Source organism: Heterodontus francisci, chromosome 38, assembly GCF_036365525.1.
Source record: "Heterodontus francisci isolate sHetFra1 chromosome 38, sHetFra1.hap1, whole genome shotgun sequence".
Taxonomy (NCBI): Eukaryota; Metazoa; Chordata; class Chondrichthyes; order Heterodontiformes; family Heterodontidae; genus Heterodontus; species Heterodontus francisci.
The window spans coordinates 22,809,854-22,823,831 of record NC_090408.1 but is presented as its reverse complement, the minus strand read 5'-3'; the positions used below and the strand labels follow the sequence as shown (position 1 = coordinate 22,823,831).

The following is a 13,978-nucleotide window of genomic DNA, read 5'->3' as shown; positions in this document are numbered from 1 at the left end:
CCAGTAAACTTGAAAGCAAGCTCGAGGAGCAGCACCTGATCTTTCGATTAGGCACTCTCCAGCCTTGCGGACTGAACATTGAGTTCAATCACTTCAGAGCATGACTGGCCTTTTTTCTTATATATTTTATTTTTTAAACCATGTGCCTGTTTTTCATGTAGTCAGAGCTGCTCATTACTCTGCTATTAACAATCTCTCTCGACTAATGCTTTGTCTTTCACCACAAGCATTAACACACACTTTGCCTTTGGCCCAGGACAGCTTTGTTATTTAATCTCTCCTGCCCTATCAAACAACTTCCCCTTTGTTCTCTCTCTCAACCCCCTCCCCTTCACTTGCTTCAAACCTAATTCTTTTCGAACCTTTGCCAGTTCTGATGAAGGGTCACTGACCTGAAACGTTAACTCTGCTTCTCTCTCTACAGATGCTGCCAGACCTGCTGAGTATTTCCAGCACTTTTTGTTTTTATTTCAGATTTCCAGCATCTGCAGTATTTTGCTTTCATCTCAGGACTCAACTATTTTGCTTTCCCTTTGAACTCCAAACACACTTATTCCTGACAAAGAAAGGTTCTAAGATGTTAAAAGATTATTGAATGTTGGTGTATTTGTGATGTATGTGTCTTGTTGGTCCATTTGTCTTTTGTGTCAAAAAATTGCAATATTCCAACTTCGATTACACATTAAAAACACAGCTTTTAGTTGTGATATACAATTTGTGTTACTTCTGGTTTAATTGTAAATTTTAGGATAGATAAGAAGGAATTCCTTTTGAAAACCAGGTGCCAACTGAGAGTTTTGCTAACTGCTTCTGCTGATCTGAACACCAAAAGTCTCTGTTAAAAACAAAAATGCTTTCATAAAGCACCTTCATGTCCTCAGGACATCCCAAAACACTTTACAGTCACTTTACTTTTGAAGTGTAGTCACTGCTGTAATGTAGGAATTTGCACACAGCAAGCTCCCACAAACAGCAATGTGATAATGACCAGATCATCAGATTTAGTGATTTGCTTGAAGGATAATTATTGGCCAGGAAACTGGGGAGAACTCCCCTGCACTTCTTTGAAATAGTGCCACGGATCTTTTACATCCACCTGAGAGGGCAGATGGGGCCTTGGTTTAACGTCTCACCTGAAAGACAGCACCTCTGATAGTGCAACACTCCGTCAGTACCTCATTAGAGTGGCAGCCTTGAATTTTGTACTCAGGGCCTGGAATGGGGCTTGAACCCACAACCTCAAAATGCAAATACTATCCGTTCCTCAATTAGATCAACATAAAACTTACCTCAGTTGCGTGTTCAATTTTTTTGAGTGGAATCCATACGGTGCCCAGAAGTGTGTCCCATATCAAGCCTTTGTCCCATACTTCAACAACAAGACCCTTTCTTAAATCATTTATTTCACTGTAAGAGAAATACAGTTTTTCTAAATTAAGTGCATATAATGAAGGTCATATTTGCAATTATTGCTCATTAATTGACTAGTTCCCTTTTTAAAAAAAAACTTGCATTTATATAGCGCCTTTCACAACCACCGGATATCTCAAAGCACTTTACAGCCAATGAAGTACTTTTGAAGTATAGTCGCTGTTGTAATGCAGGAAATGCAACGACCAATTTGCACATGGCAAGCAGCAATGTAATAATGGCCAGATAATCTGTTTTTTGCGATATTGATTGAGGGATAAATATTGGCCAGGACACCAGGGATAACTCTCCTGCTCTTCTTTGAAATAGTGCCATGGGATCTCATACATCCACCTCAGCAGGTAGAGGGGGCCTCAGTTTTACATCTCATCGGAAAGACAGCACCTCCAACAGTGTACTGGGGTGTCAGCTTTGATTTTTGTGCTCAAGCCCTTGAGTGAGACTTGAACCCGGAACCTTGTGAGTCAGAAGCGAGAATTCTACCAACTGAGCCACGGCTGACAACCAAAGAAAGTACAAAGCCACAAATAGCAAATGCTTGAGAGTTAAAAAAACTTTCTCTCCACAGTTATTATTATGAAGAACAGAGTCAAACAAGATTAATCTGCCATTTCCCCTATTAGACTATAAAGAAAAATAATGAAGTAGGATTTGCTCATATCCATTGCTAAGAAAAATTACTTTTAGGAATATTTAAATAAATTAAACAGGTTATATATAACAGTCAGTGTAATCATCAGATATCGTAATCATCCAGTAATATCCTTCAAAGTTTTACTGTATTTAGCTATTTTTCTAAACTTTGAACAGGCAATGATTGAGGGAAGCATTTTTTGTATTCAAACATGGCACCAGGGCACTAGTATTGCGCTGTTGCAGTGATGGACCAATTAAGTGGTCATTTGATATGAACAACAAGGAGTGTACTTGTATAAAGCCAATTTGGTCTAGGTGTACTAATCCAGGAACAACTAACATTTAATCTGGATGCAAACGTTTTAGCAAGTAGTTTAAAACCACAGATGAGGAAGGATATTTACAGGATAGATGCACATTGGGGTCCTATTGTGAGCTAGGCTAATTGTAGTGAATTGAAAGACCCTGGTCCAGTGTCAATCTGCATTCTACAGTGGAGAAGCTTCCTTAGCAGAGGTGTCAGTTGGGCAACAGTGCTTATGGGAATGGTCAGCACACTATACCAAAGAGAATGTCTGTAACAGACCTGAAACTTGTAATTAAGTCCCTTGATATACATCTATAAGTAGCGGGTAAACTGAAAATCAGCAGGTTATCTATTAAGAATTTTGATCTGATTCTTACATAGTTCTTATATAGCTTGATAATAAGGCAATATGCTAGCTCCTGTGCTTTACAGATGTTCATAAAATGTAAAATGCTGATAGCCATTCAATTAAAAGTCAGGGCTTGTTCATATGAATTTGATCACTGTGTAACCCAAATGTGGTTTTGAGAAGATTGTATATGAAAACAGGGTAACCAATATGCATGGAAGTGGCCATGTAATATCTGAAAAATATGAAGTCATATTTTTGTTTGGTTATGTACCATCATCATCATTTAATGTCTGTCCACTTTTTTTTTTCTTCAAATCAATTATGCGGATAAAACAGGAGCGTATCTGCAGATTCTGCAGTTCTTCCTGGATTTTGAATTATGGTCAAACAAAGTAGCTGTGTGAGCATGTGGCTCACATGTTCACATCAAACTTCCTATCTAAAACATACAGCTAGAGGCAATATTATGTTGTCAAAGGACACAAAATTGTTAGCATTCACTATACCAGTGCTCAACACTCAAAGAGACAGTATAGTTTATCAGAATCAAAACAAACTGTTGCAGAGAGTAAACAATGTCATCCATGACAGGAAACTAGGAGGCGAGGGGAAAATATTTACTAGTTTCCGGAAGGTTTCCAAGGTAACTGCGCAATGCAAACAATTATAATACATCTCAACAGCAAGTCGGTGTAAGCTCATTGGAGCATCACAGAAGAAGAATGTCCAGAATTCTGGCAACAACCTATTTTCCAAATGCACAGATATGCCCATGTTTTAGCATTGGACTCTGCATTGTTGCCATGCCAATGCATTTGCCCTGTGGCTCATTAAATGTAGCGCTGAACACACTGCCAACACAAGGCTGCATTCACATAAGGTGGCTGATGGTTGGGTTCCTATCTCCATCTATGCCACAGCAATGGCCCTTTGCTGAGTGGGGCGTGTATGACACCTTGGGTTGTAACCATCTTTGATATCTGCACCACATGCCTCCTTTAATCCTACTCCTTTCTAAGCCAGCAGATAGTGAAGAATGGCGAAAGGGCTGTCCATAGCATGATTCAATACAATTGCTTCTGCTAACACCCACTGGCTGGTTGAACAATTTCCCCAAGGTTGTCACAGATCGGGAGAAACACTATGGAAATTGTGCCCCAAATATGCTTTGAAAATGCACACTTGGCCATCTCCTGCCCAGCACTCAGATAAAACTCTGTTGTATCGCATTTATAAAACCTGCTGGAAACAGCTTGCATACTTTTATATCCTAAGGCTGCAGCTTTACTGCCACTTTCAAGTCAATTCAAGTGTAGGCCAATGCTAAAATGGTAATCTACCTCATGAGACTCGTTGCAATCTAATTCTCGTGTACATCAGTGGCAAGCAGGGTGAAACCATCCGGGAGGACATTTCATACTGCTCAGGTTTCACACTGGGTCCAGTATAATTGTAGTCTGGTGTGAAATTGGATTTTTTAAAATTGTAGGATGTTCATGCCACTTCATAAAGTGCAATATTCAACATTTACAGTTATATAAAAGAAAATGTTGCCACTGTTGTTTCCCTAACGTAAAGTGACTGAAAATAAGCATGGATATGCCGAGTGACTTTCTGGCAGGTGCCATGCAAGTCGCAGCAAACAGCATCACTTGCGTCTTGTCAACTATTTCACACTTTCTCACCACTGGCCCGAGACCAGTAGTGTGGTATAACTGCAGCCTTTACATGTGTGCTACATGCTGATACAATAAAGAGTATTACAACTAACATTTTGAACTTACAACATGTAATCTTGTTCCCAGCAGGGTTCATTTCCCCGTCTTGTCATTGTCGTACTTCTCAAATTTTGCACCTTCAGAGCTACATATGTATTAAATTTGTCTGAAAAATAAAACAGTATTAATTGTACCACATTGCAAAGGTATTTTCAAGTATGCTATTGCATAATGCTTTAAAAAGTTAGTATCAAATCTCCTGTGGTATTCACAAAGATGAAAGATAAGGGACATAATGAAACTAGTCATGTTCCTTTTGGAGTGTCAGAGGTTGCTATTGTGAAGGGTTAAGATGTGAAGGGGTGGTGGTGGTGCTGCACATCTCCACTGAACAGATTTTGAAAAAAAAACAACTTTTCAGGAGATCTTCCATGGATTTTCAGCCCCACCATCCTTTGAGTCACATCTGAATTATGTCAAAACAGACAACTTGCCCAGAACCGTATGGGGAGAAACTGGGCTGATGCACCAACACAATCTGAAAGCCCTCCAAAGCCTGGATGTTTCCATTGCTGCTAATGGAAAGACTGTGCACACGTTGCACAGATTTTTAAAATCTTGACACTGCAGCAGTTGGTTACTTTGCAGGCTAGCACATGATTGAGCAACATAGAAGATCTCCTCTGTCATCATATCATGCCCTGCATTCGCATTACTTCAAAAGTCTGCAATTTGAATTGTTTACACTGAAGGCGACTAAAGCAGGCCCTAATAGCCATTTCAAAATATGCCAAATTGGGTTAGAAATGATGTTATGGTGCTAATACTACCCTCCCCTTTCCTTAAATTGCATTCAAATATAATTGCACTGTTGAGTTTCAGCAAGGACAAAGGCAGATGTGATATATTTGGTGCATTATAAATCCCATTTAATATTGCGCATAGCACTGCAACAAAGACATATATGAGGAACAATTACACACTTAGGAAAGGTAAGTCCACTGATTTTCTATCATGTTTACTTTCATTTATTGTACTCAAAAACTTTTAGAACTTTTCCAGTCCCAGAGATGATACTTGGCAGTGTCGCCAGATGGTATTCATAATACAGCAATTAAAATAACAGTGGGGCTCTTGAGCGCAGACCTAGTGGGTTCATTTAGAAAGCCTATACACTTTGAAACTACTTTCATTTTTTTCTATCACTACTCTACCCAGATCAATGATTGCAAGGAACTATGACAATATAAAAGATTTAAGCTACAAACAAATCTTAATGCACTTCACAGCTTGATTCTATGAAAGTGTTCCCTAATGTCCTCCATCCAGTAGTTCATCATTGCATTAGTGTCCAATTATTATTATTCTGCTTGATGTCTTTATTGTGACCACTTACTGCTTTTCCTTTATTTATTATTTGCAAAATGAGTGATCGTTTACTGTAACCAATATATATCTCTAGATTAGAATTATATAAAGGTGAAGCATGGTGTGTAAAATGGAATGTGAAAATTTGTGAGATCAAAAGAAAACAAATAATGGACACCAGCCAGTATATTTCAAAAAGAAATGCTACTTTAAATACACTTACATCAATATATTACGGTTTGTGGTATACTTGTTATCAATGTGTTATTTGCCCTTGTTGGCTGTTGCTTGGACCAGAGAGAAGGGCCGGACTATGCTGGAGACCAAGGCAGAAAGCCCACTTTACTAAGTATTCGGGTGGTGCATACAAGTTTATCGATCCAGATGGTATCAAGCGGTGGGGCAGCTGGTGAGTATATATTTGAGCAGTACCCTATCAGTTGAGAAGTGTTATACTGTCAAAGATTGATCTGGTTATGTTGATGACACCAAGTTGTCAAATTTCAGAATATGGGTTTTTAAGAGGCATGAAGTTGCCTTTTAGCCAATGAACACCATCTTGTAAGAAAAGCTTTCTCCTCTCACCTCCAAAGTAAACAATAGGAGCAGAGTGCTTAAAGAATAATAGCAAGTGGAAGTTACGAAACTTCAAAAATTAAGGGAGAAAATTAAATAGAGCAATATTAGAGAAAAAAGAAACATTCCATTTGGCTAGAACATGAAAACAAAAAAACACGACAGTTTTGGTGCTGGCTTGTTTTTATTGTGGTGATGATGATAACGTTTGCATCTATATAGCGCCTTTCGTGACCTCAGGATGCCCCAAAATGATTTACAGCCAATTAAGTAGTTTTGAAGTGTAGCCACTGTTAGTAATGTAGGAAATGCAACAGCTAATTTGCGCACAGCAAGATCCCACAATCAGCAATAGGCTAACAACCAGATAATCTGTTTTAGTGATTGTTGGTTGAGGTATAAATATTAGCCAGGATAGTCGGGAGGATTCCCCTGTTTTTCTTAATAACAGCATTAGTAATAAAACAAACATCAAATGGATGCAGTAATTGTACTAAATAGCAACTAAAACCAACAATAAATAAGATTTCAGATTTTAATAATGAGATCAATTGTGATAATTTTTTTAAAAATTTTTGACAGCCCTGAAAAAAATTACGGTTCAATCTAATTTGACTCTGAGATTTTAACTTTTTGAAAACAGATGCTCATATTTCTGGAACAATAGTTTTCTGTTCTGCCTTTCAGATGTTTTCAAAAAAATTGCTTTATTTAATCCAAAATCCATACACACAAAGACTTTAGTTATGGTATACCGTCAATTGAAGTCAAACATGAACTGTTCTGTGCCTTAACAATTAGTCAATTTGACCATGAGAAAGCAAATTCTGCTCCGTTCAGGATGAGCTGGTGAATTAAGCCTAATGGGATTTACCACCACCAGTCAATTTTGCCTTTCGCATGGAATTGACAACAATGCCATCGCTATTCAATCCTTGAAAGAAAATGATCAAGATCACGAACAACTGAATTAACATAGCAAAATAGATTGTTTAACCATCGGTTGATTTTTAGAGGTCCTAACAGTAGATCCTCTTAGAAGTGTGCAATCTTTTGGCCACAGGGCGTCACCAAATCATGTTCTCATAAATCTAAATTTAGAACTTAAAAAAATGAATTCTGTTGAAGATACAGTTTCAATATTCTCAAAAAAAAAATCACTCTTGTAGAGGCCACTCTCCTATCAGCAAACAATTGCAGGCACTGCGGATAACACTTTCACCAGTATGTAATGGTAGCAAGAAAAATACGTCTGCATTGTGTTTCAAGGGGCTAAGGAGATACAACGGCCAGGATTCCTGGTGGGTGGCATCATGCCACTAGTCTTGCCATCTCTCCTGAAATCAACAACAGAGAAGGGCGAATGCAAAGAGTGCCCAGTCACATCCCCTCCCCCGCCCTCAGAATTTCACTAGGTATAAAAAAGGGGCAGAGATATGGAAGAATCAAGTTATCCCCATCCCACTTAAGGCACAAAAGTGCCTTCCCAAGCTCAGAAACTTTGATGCTGCTCTGTTTATCATTACAACTCCAACCACTTCTGCTACTACAAGAGAGGAATAGTAAATATTGCTGGGAAACAACCCTGATCTTGCTTTTAGTAAACAAAGCCTACATATACGTCCTGATGCAGCCTGATGGTTCCTTGTATGCAAAGATGTAAAAGAGTAAAGCAAGAAAGAGAAGGGGTACATAAGAACGCAAGAAATTGGAGCAGCAGTAAACCGTATGGCCTCTCGAGCCTCCTCCGCCATTCAATACAATCAGGGTTGATCTTCTGCCTCAACTCTACTTTCCCACCTGTTCCCCATATCCCTCAATTCCCTGATAGTTCAAAAATCTATTTATCCCAGACTTGAATATACTCAGTGATGGAGCATTGTAAACCTCTGGGGTAGAGAATTTCAAAGATTCACAACCTTCATCTCAGTCCTAAATAATCAGCCCCTTATCCTGAGGCTGTGCCCCCATGTTCTACATTCCCCAGCCGGGGGAGGGTTTAAGAGCATGATATGAAGGAAGAGAGCAAAAAATAAGGAGGAGACCTGAAGAGCAAGAAATGGAAAGAAAGAGGAAAAAGCAAGAAGTGAAGGACTAGGAAAGTGAAAATTCGCTGTTGTCTCTCAAACTGCTTTTTTCTGGGTTTTCCACACAGTTAAGTTGAAACATTATACCATGTGACCTTTCTCTCCTGCTGTCACCCAGGTAGCAAGTGCAGCTGGCACACTGTGCCTCAGAAATCCAAAAACATCTCTCTCTATCTTAAAGGTACACCGTTTTAACAGTGTCTTAAAGGCACACTGTTTTAATCCAAGGAGAAAATAAATACGGTTCCATAACACTGAATACTTAAAATTCTTATGTTGAGCACATCACTAGTGCATATACAAAATCTACATCACACATTCTCCTGATTGGTTCAAATATCTTCTTCACATAGCAACAAATCACAACGATTGCTTCCAGCTGAATGATACAGATTTCCCATAATATTACAGAAGGTAAGTTGGTTACAAAGGAGGGAACTATAGTTGTGGCCAGGATTTTGTCTTGGCGACAGGTGTCCTGACCAATGGCAAAAGCGCCGGCGAGTGCCCCACATCGCCTCTTCTGGGGAAGGCCTACCAAATCAAGTGCCAATTAGGCACTTAAGTAGACAGCAGCGGGCCTTCCCTGGGATGAAGGACCCTGGCAACGGAAGTCCTGCCTGCCGAGAGCTGTCAGCCAATCAGAGTCCGGCAGCTCTTTAACTGAGCAGCGTCACCGCAGAGGCGGTGGCTGCTGCCGGTAGAACACTCACCCGAGACCCTGGACCCAGGCCACAAGTTAAGTGAGGACAGGAGGGATTTTGCAGGATGGGGATCATGGGAGAAGGTGTATGGGGGGGGGGGGGGTTCAGCAGCAAGGGCAGGCGGGTGGCTCTCAGCAGGCATCCCCTTCCCGAGGCCGGGTCCCTCATTCAGGCACTAACAAGAAAAACCCCACCTGCAGCCAGCATGCAACCCGCACGGGTTTGCCTGGCATGCTCCCCGTGCGGCAATGGACCCAACCGCCGCTGGGTTAATTCCGGCGGTGGTGAGATGTGGCCCTTAAATGGGCATTAATTGCCCACTTAAGGGCCTCAACTGGCAGCGGGGCGGGAAGGTCCTCCCGCTTCAGGTGTCATTTGGATGTAGACAAGGTGGTAGTGGGGGAGGACCCTCCCACCATCCACCACTGCCCCCCCCCACCAATTATATGCTCTCCCCGCCTCCACTGACGCAAGAGAGAACATTAAATTCCCCCCTTTATTTATAAGAAAGATATAACTGTGTGTGAGAATGAGTGAGCGAGTGAGTAAGAGAGAGAATATTGTTCAGCAGGCGGAAGTTGAAATGGTTTGGGTGTAGATACATTGTACAGTTGTCCAATCTACAAAAATGCTGCTTTCAACCATCAGCTTTTAAAAGCATAAAACACTGAAACAAGAGGATAACCTTTACTCTTTCTGTAGATCTTCCTGTTTTATCAGATAGCGGATTCATCTCCTCAAAGAAAAAACTCCCAAGTATAACTTCAAAATTCTTCTTTTCAGATGAGTTCTGCTCTTACAACAGATGCTGTTGACCTGCTGAGTATTTTCACCACTTCTGGTTCATATTAAAAATAATTGTTGGTCCCACCAATTTAAAATACTTTTGTTAGCTACTTTTCACTTAGCTGTTAATGCCACAGGAATAAGCACAAGAAATACAGAAATGCCGCATGTATTTTGCGAAGTTTTAATTTTGCTTCATGTAATTACAGTAAAATGGCACATACCGAACAGATGTTTTCTTCCCATACAGCCTAAGAATGTTCAATTTGATTCATTTTTAGTTGTTAGAGATTAATACTAATTCAACCAATATGTGCTAAACACTACAGCTGCATATTTTACATAAATGTAAACCTAAAGTCTTTGCTGATCTATACAGTATGCTAATAGATAAACCTTACAAATACAAATCAATTTCAACACGATTTATTTATGACTGTTTTTAGGCAAATCCATTTGAAAAGATTTTTATTTGGAGTTATTGTGCACCCATATCTCAGACCATTAAAAGCTAAATGCATACTTGAATTTATTCCCCAAAGGCACAAGTGCTTATTTCAAATAGAATTAGTCATACTCTGAATAACGTTGATCTGCAGCTGCACATGGCACAATGCCACAAGTTAAATACTGAACGTCTAAAAATCAATAGGATATTCATATTTACGACTTCCATTGCAACAAACTGAACTTACATTTTATCAGCAAAAGGCAAAGAAAAACAAAATCAGTTGGTAATTCATCTCAAAATTTACCTAATGTTATAATCACAATTTTTAACAATTTTACTTCTGTCTCCTCTGAAATAAAAAGGACAATCCTAATATTTCCAAATATTGACAGTTAAGAGTATGTCGGAATGCTAAACATTTAGGGGGTTACTGATAGTCCCACATCCAACTGGGGAATGTTGCCCATGAGAAACACAACTTCAGGAATCATTTATTTTTTATTTATTTATTTGATTTATTTAGAGATACAGCACTGAAACAGGCCCTTCGGCCCACCGAGTCCATGCCGACCAACAACCACCCATTGATACTAACCCCACAGTAATCCCATATTCCCTACCACCTACCTACACTAGGGGCAATTTTATAATGGCCAATTTACCTATCAACCTGCAGGTCTTTGGCTGTGGGAGGAAACCGGAGCACCAGGCAGAAACCCACGCGGTCACAGGGAGAACTTGCAAACTGTTCACAGGCAGTACCCAGAATCGATCCCGGGTCCCTGGAGCTGTGAGGCTGCGGTGCTAACCACTGCGCCACTGTGCCATCCCATTGCGCCACTGTGCCACCCACGGCCGCCCAGCCAGTCATATTCTATCCATTAAAATTAGTGGATGGGAGGTGAGAATAATGAGGAATTTGAATTTGCAAAGGCTCACGAGAATCAAGAGCAAAACCATTAGAAACGTTTCCAAAATTTCAGAAAATAGCAATTCAATTATTTGTGTTGTGAAACCAGTTACTACCAAGCTGATTTTCTAGCAACACTAGGCAACGACCAGAGACAGGGTTAACGGGCGAACAGGACATATTGAGCAATAAGATATGGACAGCAGAATTTTGGAGAGGTGGAGTTTACAAAAGGTGCAGGCCAGCAGGAGAACAGTGGATTAGTTGTTGCAAAGGCATGAATGAGAGTTTCAGCAGCAGGTGGACTAAGGTAGGGCTGGTGGTAGGTGATGTCACACAGATGAAAGTAAGCAAGCTTTGTGATGTAGAGCATGTGGGCTGGAAGCTTGGGGTCAAATAAAACACTAATGTTGCAAACATTCTAATTTAATCTCAAACAAACAGTGGCCAGGGATGAGGTATAGGGACAGCATAGGCCATTCAGCCCCTCAAGCCCGTTCCGCCATTCAAATAGATCATGGCTGATCTGTAGTTTAAAACTCCATTTACCTGCCTTTGTTCCATAATCCCTTGATATGCTTACACAACATAAATTTATTGATCTCAGTCATGTAAATTTTAATTGATTTAGCATCCACAGCCTTTTGGGAGGGTTAATATATCCTTCCTGAGGTCCAAATTGAAACCAGTATTCTAGATTGGGTCTGACCCTGCCTCTGTACACCTGAAGCATCTCTTCCTCATTTTTGAATTCCAATGTACTTGAGATAAAGGACAAGATTCCATTACCTTTTTTGATTACGTTTTTTTTTACCCGTGCATAAGTTTTTAATAATTTGTGTACATAGACACCCAAATCCCTTTGATGTTCCACAGCTCCTAGTCTGTCACCATGAAGACAATATTCTGTTTTCTCAAATCCAAGATGGATGACCTCACACATTTCTTAAATATCATCGACCATAGTTTTACCAGTTACTTTGTCTGTCCAAGTCTCTTTGTAAGTTCCTATTCTCATCCAAACAACATACTGTGCCTTCTAACTTAGTGTCATTTGAAAACTTAGATATATACTTCTCTATTCCTTCATACAAGACATTAATAATATATGGTGAAACACTGAGGCCCCAGTAGACATGCTTGGGAAATATCACCTGTCACATCCTGCCAATCAGAGAACATTCCCTTTATTCTCGCTCTCTATCTCCTACCTCCCAACCATATGGAGTAGCCACATAAATACCGTGGCTACAAGAGCAGGTCAGAGGCTAGGAATCCTGTGGCAAGTAACTCACCTCCTGACTCCCCAAAGCCTGTCCACCATCTACAAGGCACAAGTCAGGAGCGTGATGGAATACTCTCCACTTGCCTGGATGGGTGCAGCTCCAACAACACTCAAGAAGCTCGACACCATCCAGGACAAAGCAGCCTGCTAAATTGGCACCCCATCTACAAACATTCACTCCCTCTACCACCGACGCACAGTGGCAGCTGTGTGTACCATCTACAAGATGCACTGCAGCAATGCACCAAGGCTCCTTAGACAGCACCTTCCAAACCCGCGACCTCTACCAACTAGAAGGACAAGGGCAGCAAATGCATGGGAACACCACCACCTGCAAGTTCCCCTCCAAGTCACACACCATCCTGACTTGGAACTATATCGCCGTTCCTTCACTGTCGCTGGGTCAAAATCCTGGAACTCCCTTCCTAACAGCACTGTGGGTGTACCTACCCCAAATGGACTGCAACGGTTCAGGAAGGCAGCTCACCACCACCTTCTCAAGGGCAATTAGGGATGGGCAATAAATGCTGGCCTGGCCAGTGACGCCCACATCCCATGAATGAATACATTTTTTTTTTAATTATCGACCCATGCCATAGGATTTTCTCCAATTTCACGTGCTCCATTGCTCTTCTTCAGATAGTGGCATGGGATCTTTCATGTCTACATGAACAGGCAGAATGGCAGTTTAAAGTCTCATCAAAGAATGCATACAGCACTGATATTACATTGGAGTGTCAGCCTAGATTACGTGCTAAATCCTGCAGTGGGAAACCAATTCATTGGCTGGAATTTTATGCCCCCCCCCCCACCCCCGAAAGAGCAGGGTGGTGGGGAGGGGAGGGGAACGTAAAATGGAGTGGGAGGCTCAGGGGGCCCTTCCCAACCCGCTCCTGCCTCCATTTTACGCAGGGCGGCAGCGGCAAGAAACGGCCCACCCACCCCAGGCCAATCAAGGCCCGTAAGTGGACAATTAACGGCAACTTAAGGGCCTCCACAGTCACCATGGGGATTTTACCATTGGCAGGCAGGTGGCCGAGACTTCAGAAAAGCCGCCTGATAAAAGTAGGCAGCCTTCTGACGGCCTGGGGTGGGAGGGCCTCCGGATTGGGTACCCTGTGCCCGACAGAGAGCCGCCCCCAATGCCCCAACCGCCCCCAACACTCAACATGCACCACGTCCCCCCCCACCCCCCAATTGAAACCCATTTGCCTTGCCGGGGCCCGACTGATCGGCCCCAGTGAGGCCCCAAAAACATACCCGTTCTCCGGGGCGCCCAGACATCTTCAGTCTTCAGCTGGGCTGCAGTCCCAGCTGTGGCCACTGCTCCCGGTGGTGCTGCTGGGACTATGAGCTGCCAGCTCACT

The 13,978-nt window shown here is 41.5% G+C and overlaps 1 protein-coding gene across 11 annotated transcripts in view; it reads right to left on the bottom strand.

The window, feature by feature from the left end:
- LOC137352421 (protein unc-13 homolog C-like) overlaps window positions 1-13,978 on the bottom strand; it is a 612,014-nt gene that overhangs the window by 550,559 nt on the left and 47,477 nt on the right. For 5 of the 11 annotated variants that reach the window (XM_068017812.1, XM_068017814.1, XM_068017811.1 and 2 more), the window contains 2 exons: window positions 4,511-4,610; window positions 1,290-1,407 (listed from right to left, as the gene is read on the bottom strand). The exons of 4 other annotated variants lie outside the window; for them this stretch is intronic. In XM_068017812.1, the coding sequence (XP_067873913.1) occupies window positions 1,290-1,407; window positions 4,511-4,610 (218 nt within the window). Of the gene's footprint in view, window positions 1-1,289; window positions 1,408-4,510; window positions 4,611-13,978 lie in introns of those variants that run through there. 2 more of the 11 variants (XM_068017818.1, XM_068017817.1) reach the window with 2 other exon arrangements.